The 20,205-nt window shown below is 41.3% G+C and overlaps 1 protein-coding gene across 3 annotated transcripts in view; it reads right to left on the bottom strand.

Annotated features, from left to right (window-relative positions):
• LOC140495700 (uncharacterized) overlaps positions 1-20,205 on the bottom strand; it is a 47,208-nt gene that overhangs the window by 14,400 nt on the left and 12,603 nt on the right. For 2 of the 3 annotated variants that reach the window (XM_072594696.1, XM_072594697.1), the window contains exons 4-8: positions 19,801-19,930; positions 16,165-16,343; positions 6,731-6,906; positions 2,989-3,151; positions 1,599-1,732 (exon numbers count right to left, since the gene is read on the bottom strand). In XM_072594696.1, the coding sequence (XP_072450797.1) occupies positions 1,599-1,732; positions 2,989-3,151; positions 6,731-6,906; positions 16,165-16,343; positions 19,801-19,930 (782 nt within the window). The remainder of the gene's footprint in view (positions 1-1,598; positions 1,733-2,988; positions 3,152-6,730; positions 6,907-16,164; positions 16,344-19,800; positions 19,931-20,205) is intronic. The other variant, XM_072594698.1, reaches the window with a different exon arrangement.

The raw sequence follows: 20,205 nt of genomic DNA, 5'->3' as shown, positions 1-20,205 counted from the left end.
TACCAGCCGGCCAACGACACTCACATCCCACCAATAAATAAAGGAAATCAAGGAAACCTGACAAACGTTTCTGTTCAGGCTGCTGTCAAGGAGGTGGGTGTTGGTATAGCAAACTCTTTATTAGCCAGCACATGAGGGACCAGAAATATACTGGTTGGTCAAATATTCAGTCGATCAAGAGATCCACATAATCAATGTAAAAACACACACAATACAATAGAAATGTAACGCAGGGGGTATGCATATTTCTGTTATACTTTATTTCCAGCATAAATCACTTAACTAATAATGCAACTTTGCCTTAAGTAAAATTTACCAGCAGAGAAGCTGTCACTCCGGCCCTCGACTGACTATTCTGATATCACAATTGATCACAATAATACAGTAAACTTCCAGCACTTTAGGTATGTAAATCTTGCCGGTCTATTGAGAGTGCCGATTTAGAACGTGCAGGTTAAAACAAGTTTGCCGTACATCTTTGGGGTGATCTCCTGTCCCCATCAGAGGCGCACCATACCAAGGTCATATCCCTTCTTTGATCCTCCTCTACACCTCTCAAACTTCCCACTCTCCCACACTCGAACCTTCCTTCAGTGGGGCCTGTTTCCATAACGACATGTTCTCTATGAACTGCCTGTTGTCTCAGTAATGGCTACCACCTGAGTTTGTCACCGCTGAGACTACAGTAGCATCAGACAGTCAGGTTAAGCAGCAGCCCCCTCCAAGCCAGGCTTTGTCCAAAAAGGAGAAGGAGGCTTTGCCTGAGCCCATTAACATCCAACCAAACATAACCTTTCTGCAGGGCAGTCAGCTTGATCAAGGGAATCACCTTCAAAACTCAGTTCCCCACCCCCCTCATCTCTCATAGCTCCCTTTTCACTTATAGAGTAATAGAAATATACAGCATAGAAACAGACCCTTCAGTCCATGCCAACCAGATATCCTAAATTAATCTACTCCCATCTGTCAGCATTTGTCTCATACCCTCTCAACCCTGCCTATTCATGTACCCATCCAGGTGCCTTTTAAATGTTGTAGTTGTACCAATCTCCACCACATCCTCTGGCAGCTCATTCCATACATGTACCACCCTCTGCGTGATAAAGTTGCCCCTTTGGTTCCTTTTACATCTTTCCCCTCTCGCCTTAAACCTATGCCCTCTAGTTTTGAAACCTTCCAAGTTAAGCTGGGTCATTGCACCATAGCTGTCTTCATCCATGAGACCATGCTCACGGTACCATCTGTGTCTGCTATTTATTTCTGACATTGATGGAACTGCCAGAGCAACTAAATTGGCTGGTAGCTCTTGAGCATGAGAAGTCCTCCCACTACTCTCTCTGATTGTTCAGCTCTCATTGACAAAGCAGCCCATTTTATTGGCACCACATCCACGAGCAACCACTCCCTCCGCCACCGACACTCAATAGCAGCAAGATGCACTGCAGAAATTCACCAAAGAGCCTTAGACAGCACCGTCCCATACACTGGCAGATCAGAAGGGCTGTGTTCCCCAAAGTTCTCCCAACCTAAATGATAATACAACAACTCCAGAAGACAAAACACAGTTATCTAGGCCATGCAGAAAGTGGTTTACATACCAAAGATTTAGGAAGTTGCGACTTAGCCAAACACAAGCAAGTAAATTGTTTCAGCAGCCAAATCACTAAAGTGATGATAACTGCACCTGCAATTAAAAGTAGTGCTGCTACCATAGGTGCAATCCACATTATATCTGCAAAAGAAATACAGACAAGTTTATGACCTCCATTAGAAACATGACTTGGCTCTTTGAGCCTCCTCTGCCATTCAATATGATCATGGCTTATCATCCAACCCAATAGCCTGTTCCTGCTTTCCCCCCAAAAGCCTTTGATTCTTCGAGCCCCAGATTCTATATTCGACCCTTTCTTGCAATCATACAATGGTTTAGCCTCCATTGGTTTCTGTAGCTGAGAATTCCACAAGCTCCCACTCTCTGGGTAAAGAAATTTCACTTCATTTCAGTCCTAAATGGTTGATTCCATATCCTTACATCGTGACCCTGGGTTCTGCACTCCACCACTATTTTGAAACATCCTTACTGCCATCTACCCTCTATAATCCTCTATAATCCTGTGAAGGTTTCTGTAAGAATCCCCCTTCATTCTTCTGAACTCCAGTGAATACAATCCTAACCCAGGTAGAGACACTGCCACTATATCACAAGGTCGTCGTCAGCTTATGTGTTATAATGAATAGATGTGCATTGGTCCCAGTCTACATGCTAATCACCTTAATTCCTGCTAGACAAATTCAGGTAGATGGATAGCTAGATAAACAGACATATAACCACCAATGGAAATTACTGTTACAATCTTTTCAAGAACTCAAGGGCTAACTGTACTTTTTATAGATCTTACATTTAAACACTTCTTATAAATTGTGTGGTTTGCAATCTCGATATCAGTAAGAAAGTCCAGGTGAGCCCCAGAAAATGGGCAGAACTGGGGCAAAAAGAAGGTTAAAAAGATAAAAAATCTGAATCTCAACCCCAATCCTCCCCAGTTTAAATGATGAAAGCAGCCAATTAACTCACAGGAAGGAGGTTGGGGATTTAAAGCTAATAATAGGCCGTGTATCACATACTTGTCACTAATAACTTAATTCGAAGCCCTCTGACCTCTCACTTTTACCTCCATCTGAGTTCTCTGATCTTGTCCCTAAACCCAAACTCCAATCTCCACACTGAGGCCTCAGACCCACACCAGAAGCCAACAGCCCCCAACCTGCCCTAGTGTCATTTCCCCTGGCAAGTTGAAACCCCACAGCAAGTAGTGAAATCCCAGTTTCTGTAGCGCTACAAATCTGTTTGCATTGAAAAATTATTTTCCTTTTACTATTCACAATTAGTTGACATGTTTATCGAATGTGAATGCTCAAACGTCAACAAGGTGATAGAAAAAGACATTATGCATTCCACAAGTTCACAGAGAAATAAAAGTTACTTACTTGTATTTTGAGGCGAAGTGGTTGTGCAGATTTTTCTTGAATTCTTTGTGTTAGGATTTGATATTGAATCAAACCTTGTTGTAACACAGTAAGTAAACTTGGGTTTTAGATTGTTAAACTTAAAGTACCCTTTCCCTGAATCATCAGGCCATACTGTCTCGCTCTGGTGAGAAAATCTAATGTTAATTACTCAGAAAATCATGAAATATAGATATCAAATTACTCATACTTAAATCAGGACAATATTCTGTGGACTTTGGAAATAGGAAATAGGGACAGAAAATAAGGATAGCAGCATCGGTCAAAGGAGAGTCAGAAAATGTGATGATGCATTCGTCTGAAACACTTTGGCTGAATTTTCCCCTCCTCGATGTGACCAATGGTGAGGAAAATAGAAAATATGGAGAGAATATGAAAAAAACCTAGAATCTCATTATCAAGAAAATTATGTGCAATTTTTCCCTCAAGCCTTAAATGCTAAATTCAGAATCTCACCATTTATTTATGACCACCCTACTTCTGTGTAATTGCATCAAATAAAAGCCTCAGTTTGCCTTGTACAGAAGAACCTCAATTATCCAAATTCACAGGCAGGGAGTATTTTGTTCAGTTAATCGAATTCCAGATAATCAAATGCCGGTCAACATAGGTTAGCCTAACATCAGGACCTTGCAATCTTGCTGGATAATCCATTATTCGGCAATAAACAAATGCCGAAGTTCGCCTGTACTCAGCTTCCAATGCTCTCACTCTTTGTGAGGGTGGGACAAATGTTAAACCAGCATGGTATCTGCATCTGCAGGTTGCCAAATATGTTTCCTAGCCATTATCCAACTGCTTCTTCACAACACCCGTGCATTCTCAAATGGCCAGCATCCTCCTTGACCCTTCACCCCATGTGTGGCAGCAGTGACAAATCACCAGCTTCATCATATCATCGTTCCTGCTTTGAACCAACTCACTCAAACGTCAGCCCTTCAACGCTTTACTTTGGAGCTCAAGCACACCTACGACTTGCGGGCTTCCGCCAGGCCACCTTATATGCAGGGGCACACACTCCTCTCGTACAGGCTGCATCTCAGGGCTTTTAGTTCACTTTCTTAGCACTTGTTCATTTAGCACTTATTTCTGTGATGGGAGGGCCTTGTATACTTCAGATTAGCTCATGATTACTGACTCACAGCCTGCTAGCATCTGTTTGGGTCATATTGGTGTATAAGTGTCCAGACTCTTTCATGCTCAGTTACAAGCTGCCAGCTTCTTGGCCTTGCTTTGCTTTTCAGTGCAGAGGGAACGTCAGGCAGCTTGTTATATTGGGGGACAATGAACAATCCAGGGGCTGGATATTTCACTGCACAGCACTGCGCTGCATCAACATTGCGTGCCAGAAATTTACACAGTGAATACACTGCATGTGTTTCATGCAAACGGCCATGAGGTGAATGTCAAAAGGGGGCAGTCCTTAATGGAGTCAAGAGGGACTAGTCAGTCAGGAGGTACCACCACAGTCAGTCAACGGGCTCATTCTATTCCAGTCCACAGATTTGTGCCTAACTAATCACTGCTTTAGTCCCACCAGATTCTAGAAATCCAAGGTTTAAAATCACACAACACCAGGCACACAAAACATCAACTTTGTACACCCCAGTCCAACACCGGCATCTCCAAATCTGGAAATTCAGGTCCATGCAAAACCAGGGATGGGGCCACAGTCAGCCCTCACATTCTAATGCAACCAGTTTGAGGATTACAGGTCAAACAGTTTGGTCAATTGTTCCTGCAAATAGACAAAGGGAAGGGTTTTGGGTTAGGTATGATGGAAGTGGATGGAAGAGCAGTTCGGGATGTAGAAGCGCAAAAGGTGGTGAGGTGTCCCCAGTGCACTAACAGAAAGCCCAGAGGGTTGGGAGGTTAACAGAGGGGAGAGGCATTGAGTGGACATGCTGCATGTAATAGTAAGGGTGGCAGTCCATGTATCTTGGTGTGGGTGTGTATATTGGCAGAGTTAGAGTGAGTGCTGACCCTGTCAGTGTGAGGAAGCAGAGAGAGAGGATAGTGGCACATAATTGTTGTACAATGTAAATTAAAATCTTTTCAACAAAGTCCAAACACACAACTTTCAGGTAGTTTTATTTCAACCAACAACACACCTTGAAGGTCACCTCCATTCAGGATGACTCTTCTTTATATACATTTGAACACAGTTAGTTAATTAGTTCACAATGGGGGTTGGTTAGCTCAGGTGAATGGTCAAGGAGGATGCTGGTCATTTGAGAATGCAGGGATGTTGTGAAGAAGCAGTTGGATAATGGCTAGGAAACATATTTGGCAAGCTGCGGCTGCCAGATACCATGCTGGTTGGAGAGCTGGTTTGCAATGCAGGGTGACACCAACAGCATGGGTTCAATTCCCATACTGGCTGAGGTTACCATGCAGGACTGTCCTTGTCTACCTCTCCCCTCACCTGAGGTGAGGTTAGACGACCACAAGTTGTGTCTCTGCAATGAGAGAGCAGCCCTATGGTCTGGAAATGCCCCTATCCGTGAAGCAGGGAGTGAGTTTCCCTTTCCAATGGGTTGGGTCCTCAGTGATAACAGTCGGGCACTGTTCCTTGCTTACAGTGTGTGAAGTGATGTACAACTGAGCTTTCCATATGGTGTCTGTAGTATGAATGCTGGAAGGTCCAAGCAATGACAAATACTTCCACCTCTCTGGCTGCTCAATTCTCTGAAATAAAAGGCGCAGAAGAGCTTGGTTTGTGTAATGGATGAGGTGGAAGAGTGGATGACTGTGAAAAGTCGCTGCATGATTCTGACTAGGCAAAATATCTTAACTGATAAAGGGAAAAAATTTTACCCGTTCTCTCCATTTCTGTCTCCACAGCTGCTACCAGACTTGCTGAGTGTCTACAACATTTTCTGTTTCTATTTGAATCCTTAAACTGACACATCATATGCAACAATTTTGAATTAAATTGAAGCTGATATTTATCTGCATGCACAGCACAGCACACGTGATTTATACCTCAGAACCTTTTTAAAGAGCAAAGTTTCATCACAACATTTTGTTCCTGCATTAACAATTAAAATAAAACTTCTAAAATATTTTTCAGAAATAGTGCACGGATTTCCTAAGTAGAACAAACGGTCTGATACAATTCTACCAGCAGACATCAGCATTTTAATAAGACTCGACCATCTTCACACTTGAATTTACTGTACATCAAGCACTTACAACAGGAATCAATGTACACCTCAAATATTTAGCAGAGGTTTAAGCTGAAGTATCACATTACCATCAGACAGGTGAACACTGGTCCAGCAATGTCTTTGTAAAAGGCATGGATGTTGTGACTAAGAAGATGTGACTTTGCTTATTACAGCTAAGGAACATGGCAACAGGAATCAGCTTTTCAAATCCCAAGCCTATCACAATAATCAATCCAATAATGGTTGATTTTTACCTTAGCTCCACTGATTTGTGGCCATATAGGGTTAGTAAAGGTTATTAATAGATACAGGGATAACATTTGTCCACATGGTTAGTTGACTTCCTACTACAGTATAGGAAACAAAACTTTAAAGTGGGCATTGGTTCCAATTTGCCCTCAAATAGGAGATCAGATAGGCTGTATTAGTGATGCGAAAATCCTTCTCTTCTTATTGGCACAACACTTATTAATGTAAACACATGGATAGCATGCCCATCGCACATTTGTATACATTTAAAAGTATATAGTTACCACATATTCTGAGCCGTCTTTGCTGAGTAAGATAATAATATATTTTAATGAATTATCAATATTCTTCACAGTTTTTAGCTTTTTGTTGTCTTTTTGTGGAGTCAGAGGCATGTCAAGACTAACTTCAATGATCTGATTATTGCTTGTCACATTGATGATCGGGGGACCCAAGATGGCTGTATGAAATGATAAGGAAAAATGCATTAATAACTTAATATGAAAGTATCTAAAAAGATGTAAAACATGTTAATGTAGGACACCATCACTGTCTGGGATTTTAGGTAAACAATTTTGTGCGAAGTATCATTAGTCATTCCAGAACTAGACTTTGCATTCCATGCAATGAGGAGTGCACTTTGTAAATGCAATATTTAGCTAAACAACGGCAAGTATTTCTGCATTGCAATACATACCGCATATTCCCCATAATGCCATCAGATGTTAAAGTTCTCCATTGAAATAAGTCACAGGAATTGAACAGATAAATAATTCATCTTCATGATCAAAATAACAAAGATATTTTATTCTTACATTCCTTTGATTGTAAAGCAATTCTTGTGCTCAGTGTGTTCTGTGGGATTCCCCATCAAAATACTAGGCCTGAAAAATTGTAGGTGAGGAACTGCATGCTGGATCTTACATTCATTTTGGCTGATTCCAAGGTGGCTTGAATTTTTAGCAGGGTTTTTCATTGCAAGGCCTAGAAAGTTCTCTCACCATGATAACTACCTACTGCGTCCCTGCATTGACATCTCACTCAATCCCTCCTTTTTTCTCAGTCCAGTGGGACAGAGTGAACCCGTTGGGTAGAGGGATGCCCAACATAAGTTTCCTCAGCCCCTATACAGAAGAAACCCTGTTCCTCACAGGAAAAGACTGGAATTGCTGCTACGGGGATAGTGAGGCAGCTATGTCCCATCAATCAAGTATCACTCTTCATTCCAATTCTCACATTAACAGCACTGGCACTCTCGTTAATTGTATACCAAACGTAACCATTGGCTATGACCACTGAGCCAGACAGTTCTGGCTAAGAAGTGCCCAGATCCCTGACTGAAGGGTGTACACCTCCTTGTCCACATTAGCCTCTACCCAAGACAGCATTCTCAGGACTACAAAGGGATAGATCTTCCCCCAGACGAGAACACCCAAGCCAGACATGTGACTGTGGCTTCTCCTGGACTGGTGCGGGAAGCTGCTCTTGACTTATTGCTGGGATCTCCTGACTGATGGGTGCCTCCATCGACTTCAGTGACAATGACATCCCTAAGAGTCTGAGTCATGGCTGCTTGCTTGCTGCACATGTACAGTGTCGCTGCATTTGCTGCTGGCACATGGTGCAGGGTGAGACTGATGGAGTATCCTAATATACAGCAAGATGTCCATTCCTCTGACTGAGGGCTGCTGACCAGGGAGGTAAGCTGCCTGGTTATGCAGAGGGAAAACTAGCAAGAACATGCTGATATTGGAAACAAACATACTGGTCATATTAGAACACTGTTATGAATTATTTAAAACAAGTTGGATCAATATGCATTATACGCAGGTTTGATGGATTTTCCTTTGGGATGTGTGATTGTATTCATTGGCATTGCATTGCATAATAATGTGAGCAAGCAGGTAGGCACGAAATGAACCAATGATAAGAGAAAAGCAGGCAGCCTGGAAATGTAGCCTGTTTCACTATACGAGCTGGGTATCTGTTGCAGCCTTCTCAATGCTAGATGGCACTGTGCACTGTAATACTCTCAGAGTGCACCACCAGTGTGTCAGACGGGGGGCCATGTTGGTCATCAGGGGTTGGCAAATGTCATGAGGTGGCACTGGTGCCCATTGATCACACCCTGGGCTGCAGGTTGATAGAGCCCACCATGGAGGTCTTTGGGATCTAGTGAGGAGCTAAAGTCACCAGGTGACTGATTTCCATGTACAATTTTTTTTAATGTCCAGATTGTTTGGCAAGTTTTGTCAGATAGAAAGCTGAGGTATGTTGAGTCATCAATGATGCATTTAACAAACAACAAGCACACCTGCCCCACCCCCCACCCCACTCTTAATTAGCAATTTGTCACTGCCTAGTGAGAAATCTACCACACTGTTTGCCAAAAGCATAAAAGGTGCAATAAGTTTACCCCAACTTCCAGACGGGCTTCACTGGACCTCTTGTTCAGTCCTGTCACACATCCTGCCATAGCCGAGGGGTGGAAACAATGATTCAAACCTCGTTCAGAGGATTTGAGCCATTATTTACTATTTTAACCAGGTACAGTCACTTAACATTTCAGCTCAGTTTGTTCAATAAAATCCAGTGCTCCACCCTGAAAAGACATTTCTTCCCTTGTTCCAAAACATCTTTGTTAATGTCAAGAAGGACAGGTACATCCATAGAATGTTGTCATTCTATAGTATTTGTGGCATAATTGCACAATGACTAGTTCTTCTGAAGTAACTCCACAGAGGTCAGTATCCTGTCACCAAATCACACTTTATTTACATGTGGAGACTCCTTGATGTTGATTCAGCTCCCTCAGAGCCAGCTCTCAGAGTGAACAGAACTTCTGACACTCCTGCTTATAACTGTCAGTCAGGGCTCCCCGATTGGACCAGATTGACAGCCCCAATCAGGGAACTCATATTCTATGTTGTCCATCTGGGTGACCTCGTTACAATCACCACACCTCCTAGACTATACTTCCTTCGAAAACCAAACACAAAAGAAGTCTGAATGAAAGGAAGAACGATACATTCAGCAGGCTTTCATCTTTGAAAGGGAAGAATTGCAATGCATTGAGGGTTTATTGATGAGATAGATCTTTCAATTCTAACAGAGCATGTAAAACGCATTAAATACGTCCATGCACAACGCAATCAGTTTAATGGTAGCATTGCTACGAATCGCTCCAAAATTACTAATAAAACATATTTTCGTGTGCAGAAGCAACAACATCGATCTGCAGTTTATGGAGCTGATAGTCCTCATTTACTAATTCCAAACACCAGCCTTAAAGTAAAATAATTTCCTCACCATTTTCCTCCCCATCAACTCTAACACAAGAAATTGTGCTTTCTGATGCATTGGTACAGATGCACCATATGTATATAGCTGTCCCTTGAGTCAGTGGGAGCCAAGTGGGAGGCAAGGGCCATCAAAGAAGGAGAACATGGAAGATTTAGGAGCTGTCCCCTTTATGAAGGAATGCCACAGAGACAAGCAGATTATTCACACAGCTTCTGATCTCATGAGCAAATGAGTGACTAAGCTGGTCTCCATTCATCCCATTTTCCAAATCAGAGAATGAGAACCTTCTCATGGGAATGGGAACAAAACTAAGGCGGACATTGCCTCACCCACTCATCATTTACACCAGAAGAGAATGCCACATAGCTGTACGGGCAAGCACCTACCTACAAAACCGGCAACTTTCACCTCTGGAGTCTAGGCATCTGGCAGGTGGATGCTTCAGTAAAATTGGAGAAATTGGCACAAATCTTGTCACACTCTAGAATCAAATATTGGCAGATAATTCCCTGGTGTTTTATTGCGAAGTTTAACAGTTTTGTTCGAGTCTATTCCATTCAAACCACAAGGTTTTTGAACTTCTTCATTCAAAATCAGACTCTGCTCTCTCAGATGAGCACATTGAAAGACATCAGCCCACTACCCTAGCCGATGTTTATCCAGTCCCCATAAAACAAGGAGTCATTGAAACTGTAAGGCAGAGCAGCAGAGAGGTCCATTCAGCCCACTGACTCTGCTCTGCCATTCAGTGCAATCCTGGCTGATCTGAAATTCTCAATTCCACTTTCCTCTAACTCTAGATTCCCTTATTGCTTAGAACGCTGCCTATCCCTACCTTGAAGTCATCTTACCAGTTGGATTATTTAGAGTATGTTGTTGCCTTCTTGCAGTTCCCTCTCAGTTCAGCACCCATGGAAAATCACCACTATCTCATTAACTCTTGCACAAAATAATCTTTTATGTTATGTTTGTTAATGCATTAAGTCGTTTATTTTCAGTCTACAACACGAACTAGAGATTAGGCTTTGAGTTTAAATACTATGAAATGACAGCAATAGTAAGGAAAATAATTGGATACGAAATGTGTGCCATTCAGAAAAGAAATGAATTTTATATGCATTGCAAGTTAATTGCGTTGTTTAAAATAAAAAAGTAAGTTAGGTGTAATTAAAATGTTGAGAAACAATTATTGAATCAAAATAGTAAGAAAATAGCCAAAGCAGAATTTCAGAAAGTTCACTTTCTTACTAATATAAGAAAACTGTGCATGTATTTTCTACCATAATAATCTTTCACTTCAGCTGTGAGTTAAGGAAGGTTTATCTTCAATCTCATAGGACAGTGAATCTGTGGAATTCTTTAACAATTCAGCCACAGCCCTCTGTGTTTAATATATTCAAGATAAGACAGATTTCTAATCAGTAAGGGAGTCAAGCATTACAGGAAAAGGCAGGAAAGTGGAAGTGAGGATTTCAGACCAGCTAGGATCTCACTGAAAGGTAGGGTAGACTCAATGGGCTGAATAGCCTACTCTGCTGGTATGTTTTCTGCTATTGTGGATGAGGGACTCGGATCCATAAACACATTCATGTGTGTTTACCATTGCATCCTAAAGCCAGTAAATAAAGATCACCTTTAACATAATTCCAGCTTGAACAGATTTGCACATTAAATATGGTCAGCCGCTGCACTAACATGTTAGACATTTTGCTGCCGCGTAGTTTGCTTTTCAGCAAGTGACTATGAGTAGTGCTGTGCTTGGTTGACTGCTGGGAGAAGCTGGGCAAAGGAAAATTTCATTTCAAACCTGCTTCCTCCTGCAACGAGTGACCAAGCCTCTACTCAGCATGTCCTCAAACAGTTTGGAGATTGGAGAGTTGTGTATATAGCCCTACTGCTTTGTTGCTTTTACTACTGTTTTTCCAATATGAGATACCAGACCATCATTTAAATTTGATCTTTAGGACAAAATTTTGAAGATGAGAAAGTTTAACAAGGAGGTGAGATTGTTGCTTGCTGTATCGTAAACCTACCACTCTTTTAACTATTCTGGAAACGTAACCTACAAATAGTCTTGAGACATTGGAGACAGTTGAGAGGGAATTGCCTGAGAATCATCTACATCGACTCTGGACCCCATGAAGTCTCATGGCACCAAGTCAACATCTGCAAGGAAACCTCCTGCTGATTACCCACACCATCCTCCCTCAGCTGATGAATCAGTGCTTCCTCCATGTTGAACAACACTTAGAGGAAGCACTGAAAGGCATGGTGAGAGTGCAGAAAATACTCTGGGTGGGGGCTTTCAAAGCTGACCACCAAGAATGGCTCAGCAGTGGTACTACGGATTGAGCTGGTTGAGCCATAAAAAACATAGCTGTTAAGTTGGGTCTGATGGTGACGGAGCCAACAAGAGAGAAAAACATAGTTGACTTCATCCTGCCTGTCACAGATGCATCTGTTCATGACAGTATCAGTAAGAATGGCCACCGCACAATCCTTGTGGAGCCGAAGTCCTGCCTTTGCATTAAGGATATACTCAATCGTGTTCTGTAGCGCTACCACCATGTTAAATGTCACAGACTTTGAACAGATCAGGCAACTCAAGACTTGGGGATTCATGAGGCACTGTGGGCCACCAACAGCAGCAGAATTGCACTCCAGCACAATCTGTAACCTCATGACCCAGCACATCCCCCCACTCAACCACTACCATTAAGCCAGGGGATCAACCCTGGTTCAATGGAGAGTACAGGAGGGCATGCCAGGAGCAGCACCAGGCATTCCTGAAGATAATGTGGCAATGCTTCCAAACAGGACTACTTGTATGTCAAACAGCCTGTAGCAGCAAATGGTCGAGGGAATTCAGCAATTCTACACTCAAAGGATCGGAACTAAGCCCTGCAGTCCTGCCACATTCAGTCATGAATGATGGTGGACAATTAATTCACTCACTGGAGGAGGAGGTTCCACAAGTACCTGCATCCTCAACGATGGAAGAGCCCAGTTCATCAGTGCAAAATATAAGGCATTTGCAACACTCTCTAGCCAGAACTGCCATGTGGATGGTCCATCTCGGCCTCCTCCAATGGGCCCTGCCAACTGGAATCACTCCATGCGGTATCAGGAAATGGTTGGAGTCACTGGATTTTGCAAAGAATGTGTGCCTTGACAACAGTCTGGCAATAGTCCTGAAGACTTGTGCTTAAGAATTTGCTGCATTCATAGCTAAGTTGTTCCAGTACAGTTACAACACTGGCATTTAGCCAACAATGTGAAAAATTACTCAGGGTGTCCTGTATGCAAAAAGCAAGACAAATCCAACACAGCCAATTACAGCTCCATCAGTCTGCTCTCAATCATAGTAAAGTGATGGAAAATGTCATCAACAGTGCTATCAAGCAGCTCCTGCTCTGCAATAACCTGCTCAGTGATGCCCAGTTTGGGTCCCACCAGGACCACTCAGCTCCTGACCTCATTAGAGCCTTGGTTCAAATATGGACAAAAGTGCTAAATTCCAGAGGGGAGGGGAGAGTGACAACCCTTGCCATCAAAGCCATATTTGCTCAAGTGTAACATCCAGAAGCCTTAACAAAACTGAAGTCAGTGGGAACCAGAGGGAAATCCTCCAATGGATGGAATTATATCTGGCACATATGAAGATGGTCGAGCTCCAGGACATCTCTGCAGGTGTTCCTCACGTTAGTGTCCTTGGCCTAACCATCTTCAGCTGCTTCATCAATGGCCTTACCTACATCCTAATTTAGGAGTGGAGGTGTTTGTCAATAATTGCACAATGTTCAGCACCATTCGCAACTCCACAGATACTGATGTACTCCATGTCCAAGTGCAGCAAGACAGGACTGGCTGGACCAAAGGATCTGTTTCCACACTGTATGACTTTATGACTCCAAGAAACACTGAGTCATTTGACCAGAAACAGCACTAACAGGAAGAAAGCTACGACCAAAGGGGGCCAGACAGAAAACAGAAGACAATGCAAGGACCTGGAGGTGAAGATAATCAGTGCATAGATCCAGACACCAAACAGAAGAATACCGAGACAGAATAAGGAACACAGAGAATTCTATTAAGAAGTGACCTGCTGTCAGGTTTTTCTATTTGATAATAAGAGAAAGACAGGATCTCATGTCAGTACTGTGTGAGCTCCTTAACATAGGTCCAAAACCTAGAAAGTTATGCTGATAGCCTGTAGATGCTGAAGAGCTGGGTACTTTCTCATAGGTGGTTGGTCAATTGAAATTAAATTCTAGAAAACTTTACCATCAGGACAGTCAAGACCTGATGGAGACACAGTTAATGGAAGTGTACCTTGCTAACCATACCCATGAAACTTAACAGGTGAAGGTATTTTCTAATTAACCTATTCAGAGATATGATGATACCCAGCAGTTTTCAGGACTGGTGACCTGTTATGTATCAATATAAAACAGCATCTTGTGGAGCTATGTAGCTATGTTAATGTGGAGAGTGATGTGAATGCTTTTGGCTTAAGATGCATCATTGCTGCATTGATTTTACAAAGTGAAATGAACCTGTTTATTAGCAGCAGTATTCGCTTATTAATTCATGTTGTAATTTGCATTGGTTCTGATTTCTGTTAAAATAAAAGCAGCAAAAGTTGGAATGTTGTAGGCCATTTCTTCAATTTGTTTTTTGATTTATGATTTAACAATGCATTTACAACAATACCAATTGTCACTATCAGTACTTAATTGTTTTCACCATCTAGCTTTAAACCATTATTAATAAATTCTATGTATAAACTGTAACACCTGCCACACAGGTATAATTGCACATGCCATCTTAGCACCTACTTCATTTATAAGCACAAGTTGTTTTGCATATAAAACCCTAAGATATTCATGTCTAAATATAACTGGAAGCTTCCAATTAATTAAGGTTAGGTGACATAAAAATTCAAGAGAAGTGTTTTTGACAAACAGCACCTCAAGCCTGCTTTATCTGCTGTACTTCTATTACTAATAATCAATTATAATGAATACTGTTCTTTCTTCAAAAGTGATTGTTTCACAAGCCTGAATTAACTGGGTTATGTTTAGTTTTTTTCCATCTCCTGTTCTACTGAATGGCAGGTATTGGAATTTGATGAACATTTCCCATATCGCAGTCACCTCTCTCTAAAGGCCACCATTGATAACACAATCCAAGAATGGATCTGCTGTGCCAGTACAGCCTTCTATTAATCAACAGCAGTGAGTGAGTGATCACAAAGGTCTCCCCAAGGCAACAAAAGTGTACAGAGCATTTGTTGTGACTTTACTCCCGGACTGCGGTGAATCCCAGTCCTACTTGAAGCTAAGTCTACAAGGGTTCAAACATAATTCCTGCCAAATCATCTTCAAGGTCTCCCCTTCAGGTCCTCAAATGGCAAATGTCCCAGTGTATGGTGAAGAAAACATTCAAGGACACTCAAGTTACTTTGAATGACAGCAACAGCGAAACTAATGACTGAAAGAAGCTATTCAAATTGCCAACAACTTGTCTATTAACTTGTACCATGCTTCAAATGCTAGCACCTTAAAGGTGACACCAGTGGTGGGTAAGCTGTTGGAAGGGATTCTGAGGGACAGGAATTACAGGTATTTGGAAAAACAAGGACTGATTAGGGTCAGTCAATATGGCTTTGTGTGTGAGAGATCGTGTCTCACCAATTTGATTGAGTTTTTGGAAGAAGTGACAAGGAAGATTAGTGAAGGTAGAGCAGTGCACATTGTCTATATAGACTTTAGCAAGGCGTTCAACTTGGTTCCACATGGTAAACCGGATAGCATTATTATATCACATGGAATCCAGGGAGAGGTAGCCATTTGGATACAAATTTGGCTTGAAGATGGATTAGAGCGTGATGGTGGAGGGTTGATTTTCCGACTGAAGGCCTATGACCAGCGGTGTGCCGCAAGGATCAGTGCTAGGTCCACCACTTTTTGTCATTTATATAAATGATTTAGATGTGAATATAGGAAGTATGGTTAGTAAGTTTTCAGATAACACCAAAATTGATGGTGTGGTGGACCGTGAAGAAGATTATCTCAGAATGCAACAGGATCTTGAACAGATGGGCCAATGGGCCAAAGAATGACAAATAGACTTTAATTTAGATAAATGTGAGGTGTTGCATTTGGTAAGACAAATCAGGGCAGGACTTATATACTCAATGGAGAATGTTGCCAAACAAAGAAATGTTGAGATATACATTCATAGTTCCTTGAAAGTGGAGTCGCAGGTAGACAGGGTCGGGAAGAAGGCGTTAACTGGCAAAGCTATTCTGAGCTTCCGAGTTAATCCTTTCAAACCAACAATTTTGCAAAAATTGTATTAGTCTTTGCTAGTGCTAAATTATTACAGATTTTTCAAAAGGAAAGGCACTCACTGTCACGCAATGGACAAAGTTCTTTCGATTCCACCCAGTTGGATTGATCTGTGCTTGTAGTACTTCTAACTCGTACCCAGTAAAGATCGCTAAAAGATGTAAAAGTCCATGATACGTCACATGACAGAGTCGAAATATTGATGCAATGTTTCACTGGAATGAATCTGTCAGCATTCCTGCTTTAAATAAAATACAACAAATTTACCCAACACATCAAAAGTTATTTGAGGGTTTCATGTGCTACATTAACCAAGGCAAATTTAGTGGTTCTTAGCAGAAAATGCCGCAATTTTATTTGAAAAAACGGTAAAGTTAAGTTACTGTAAAAGTATATAACAGTCAGAATTGCATGTACCCTTAGAAACTCAGAACTCAAATGCAGAGTTAGAAATTGATGTTTGAGACATAGGGGAATGAGTGAACAAAAGCCTATGACTTCATTCATAGGGAGTCAAGTGCACTTGTCATCCACCAGTCAAATGGGATGGGACACATCTAATATCGACACATAGGTCAATGGAACCAGGGCATGCAATTGTTAACCAGTCCACATATACTAAATTGATCTTACATAAATCTATATACACCATTGATTAGCAGAACATACAGACATTTGAAAGACAAAGAAGTTAATTGGTGCAAGAGAACTTCTCTGTCTAGGGTAAGAAGCTGTGAGTTGCAAACTTGTGGTGCTGCAGCATTACATTTGGTGAAAGAATGTAATCACGGTGCAGCAAGTTTACATGGAGAGTTCCATTATGAATGTGGCCATAGGAATTTGCAACAAATAAAGTGGACTTCAAATGCATGCAAGTCAGTAGTTAGTTATAATTTTGGACATGAAAATGAAAAACTAAAAAAGTCAGAAAAAATAAAAGAGTGAATGGGAAAGCAAACTGTGATAAATTCTTAAGAAAAAGAGCAACCATTCCTCTAGTGCCTTTCATGACACAGACATCTTGGCCCATGTTTGTGAAACACGTTGCCATTCTCTAGCTCTGTGAGGGTAAGAGCAATTCGCAGACATTTTAAAAGCATGAGTTGCTTTTATATAGCACCTTGAACTCGAAATAAAACAGCAAGAAGCTTTACAAATGGAAAGCCAGATTAGATTAAAACAATTGGTGAAAGTGATTTATTAAAAAGTAGAAACATGGAAACTTTGTCACTGATGGTGCAATACTGGCGAACAATAAAATCAAAGAATGTGGGGAAGATAGAAGGCTGGGGGAGATTTCAGAGAAAGGTGAGCCATGGACAAAGATAACTAAGTGTTTTTGTCTGTAGACGTTTCTCCCAGATTCCCTGTCATAACTTTGACAGAGTGTGTTGGGATCCCAATGTAATGCTTGTGAAAAGAGATTTTCAAATGTAAATTCTGCAGGCATATAGCAACTCTCTCTGGCATGAAATCAGAAATCTCTGTTAAGTTGAGGAACAGGAAGCTGAGGGGATTAACAAGGTGATGGTCAATACTTTCTCATGAAATGTTCATGCTGCCATTGAAGGTGGTAGAATAAGTTGTTAGAAAAGCTTTTGCATCGTTCATATTATATATATAAAAAAGATACATGGAGTAGAAAAAGGAGTAAGTCAAGCAAAGCCTTAATAAATGCTGATTAGGCTGAAAAATTGTAGCTAATTATAGACAGTACACTTTAGGACAGACTGCAAGATGACAGAAGGATTTTATTTGACTAGTACCAGTAATGAAGAGCTGCAGTTAATTAAAGAGTTAATAGAAGTATTCAAAATTATGAAAACAAGACTGGGACTGCCATAGTATTAAGGGCTTGGATTGAGAGGAATTTGTTAAGTGTGCACAAGAAAGTTTTCTGATTCAGAATGTGGATCTATGTACTAGAGAAGATGCTCACTGCTTTTCGTTATTTATTATAAATGATTTGAATATGACGATAACAGATATGTTTAGTAAGTTTGCAGATGACACCAAAATTGGAGATGTAGTAGACAGCGAAAAAGGTTACCTCAGAGTACAAGAGGACCTTGATCAGATGGGCCAACGGGCTGAGGAGTGGAAGATGGAATTTAATTTAGATAAGTGTGAGGTGCTGCATTTTGGAAATGCAAATCAGAGCATGACTTGTACACTTAAATGGTAAGGTCCTAGGGATGTTGCTGAACAAAGAAACCTTGGAGTGCAGGTTCATAGTTCCTTGAAAGTGGAGTCACAGATTTAATGGATAATGAAGAAGGCATTTGGTACGCATGACTTTACTGGTCAGTGTATTGTGTATATGAGTTGGGAGGTCATGTTGCAGCTGTGCAGGGCTTTGGTTAGGCCACTTTTGAAATACTGCATGCAATTCTGATCTCCCTGCGGTAGAAAGATGTGCAAAACTTGAAAGGGTTCAGGAAAGATTTACAAGGATGTTGCCAAGGTTGGAGGGTTTGAGCTATAGGGAGAGGCTGAATAGGCTGGGTCTGTTTTCCCTGAAGCATTGGAGGCTGGGGGATGACTTTATAGAAGTTTATAAAATCATGAGGGGCACATAAAGGGTAAATAGACAAGGTCTTTTTCCCTGGGGGGGGGGGGGGGAGTCCAGAACTAGAGGGCATGCGTTTAAGGCGAGAGGGGAAAGATTTCAAAGGGACCTAAGTAGCAACGTTTTCACACAGTGTGTGTATGGAATGAGCTGCCAAAGGAAGGCTGGTACGATAACAATTAAAAGGCATCTGGCCTTTAACTTAGGATATCTGGTCAGCATGGGCGAGTTGGGCCGATGGGTCTGTTTCTAAGACTCTATAGGTTTAAAGTAATTGCCAATGGGTCCAGGACACTTTTTTTGTTGCGCAGAGAGTTGTTGTCATTAAGATATAGGTCACCATATAATGATGTATTTTGATTCGATTTTAAATTACTGTAAATACTCAAAAGATTTGTCAAGATTTCATGAAGACAACTGCTATCATGCATATTAGCAGTTTAAATACAACTAATCCATTAAAGCATTGGATAATTTGTAAAGTTACTATTACACAAAATAGGAGCTCATTGAATTTGAGGAGTTTGAATTATCAATTTGTGCTCCTGATTCATTTTGCTTCCAACTCTTCTCAAGAATATACAGCTATCATGCCACTGTTGTATTTAGCTTGAAATGACTCACAATTATTCTTTATCAACATGGCTTTTAACATAGGTTCTACTGGCGGCACTTAGTAAAGCAAAGCAACTACACCTTCGTTCATTCCCTTCACCACTGGTTCATCATGCCCACAGTACTTGCCATCTCCAATGTACACTGCAACAAAGTCCCCAACCTTCTTTGACAGCAACTCCCAAACACATGACCTCTGCCAAACAGATGGCAAAGGGATCAGGGACATGGAAATATTAAGTCGCACACAATCCCACTTTTAGAAATATGCAGTCCCTTGCTCATTTGTGCATCATAATCTTAGAAATCATTCCCCAATAGCAAAACAGATGTGCCTTCCTCAGAAAGACTGCAGGAATACAAAGAAGCTCAAAATTATATGTTCCAGGACAACCAAAACAGGAATAACTGCTTATGTTGCAGCAACACCACATACTGTGACTGAGTTAAGAAACCACAAAAAATTCACCATGGAAATATTTCAGAAATCCAACGCTATCACACAGATACTTACCTTAGCATGCAAGATTCGACAGTGTACCGTGTACCTGGGGGTGAACCAGTTCCTGGTTTCCATGTTACAATATGTTTAAAGTTTACAGAGGTTAATTTTACATTCTGTGGTGCAGGTAGTTGACCTAAAACTAAAGAACAAATATACATTTAGCCTTCTTATACAGAAAGGGAAATGCAGATTCTCACTGACCACAAATTTTACCACACTTGCACCTTGGCAGACTGGACTCACTGGTCAAACAGAAGCATTTCAGCAAAAATGTTGTTAAACATGAGAGGGTGCAGAAAAGATTACTGGGATTGGAGGGTCTGAGAGGCTACAGGGAGAGGCTGAATAGGCTGGGGCTTTTTGCTCCTGAACCATCAGAGGCTGAGGGGTGGCCTTACAGAGCTTTATTAAAAT

This window comes from Chiloscyllium punctatum, chromosome 25 (genome assembly GCF_047496795.1).
Source record: "Chiloscyllium punctatum isolate Juve2018m chromosome 25, sChiPun1.3, whole genome shotgun sequence".
Lineage (NCBI taxonomy): Eukaryota > Metazoa > Chordata > Chondrichthyes > Orectolobiformes > Hemiscylliidae > Chiloscyllium > Chiloscyllium punctatum.
The sequence above is the reverse complement of the archived record's forward strand: the minus strand, read 5'-3'. Positions and strand labels throughout refer to the sequence as shown.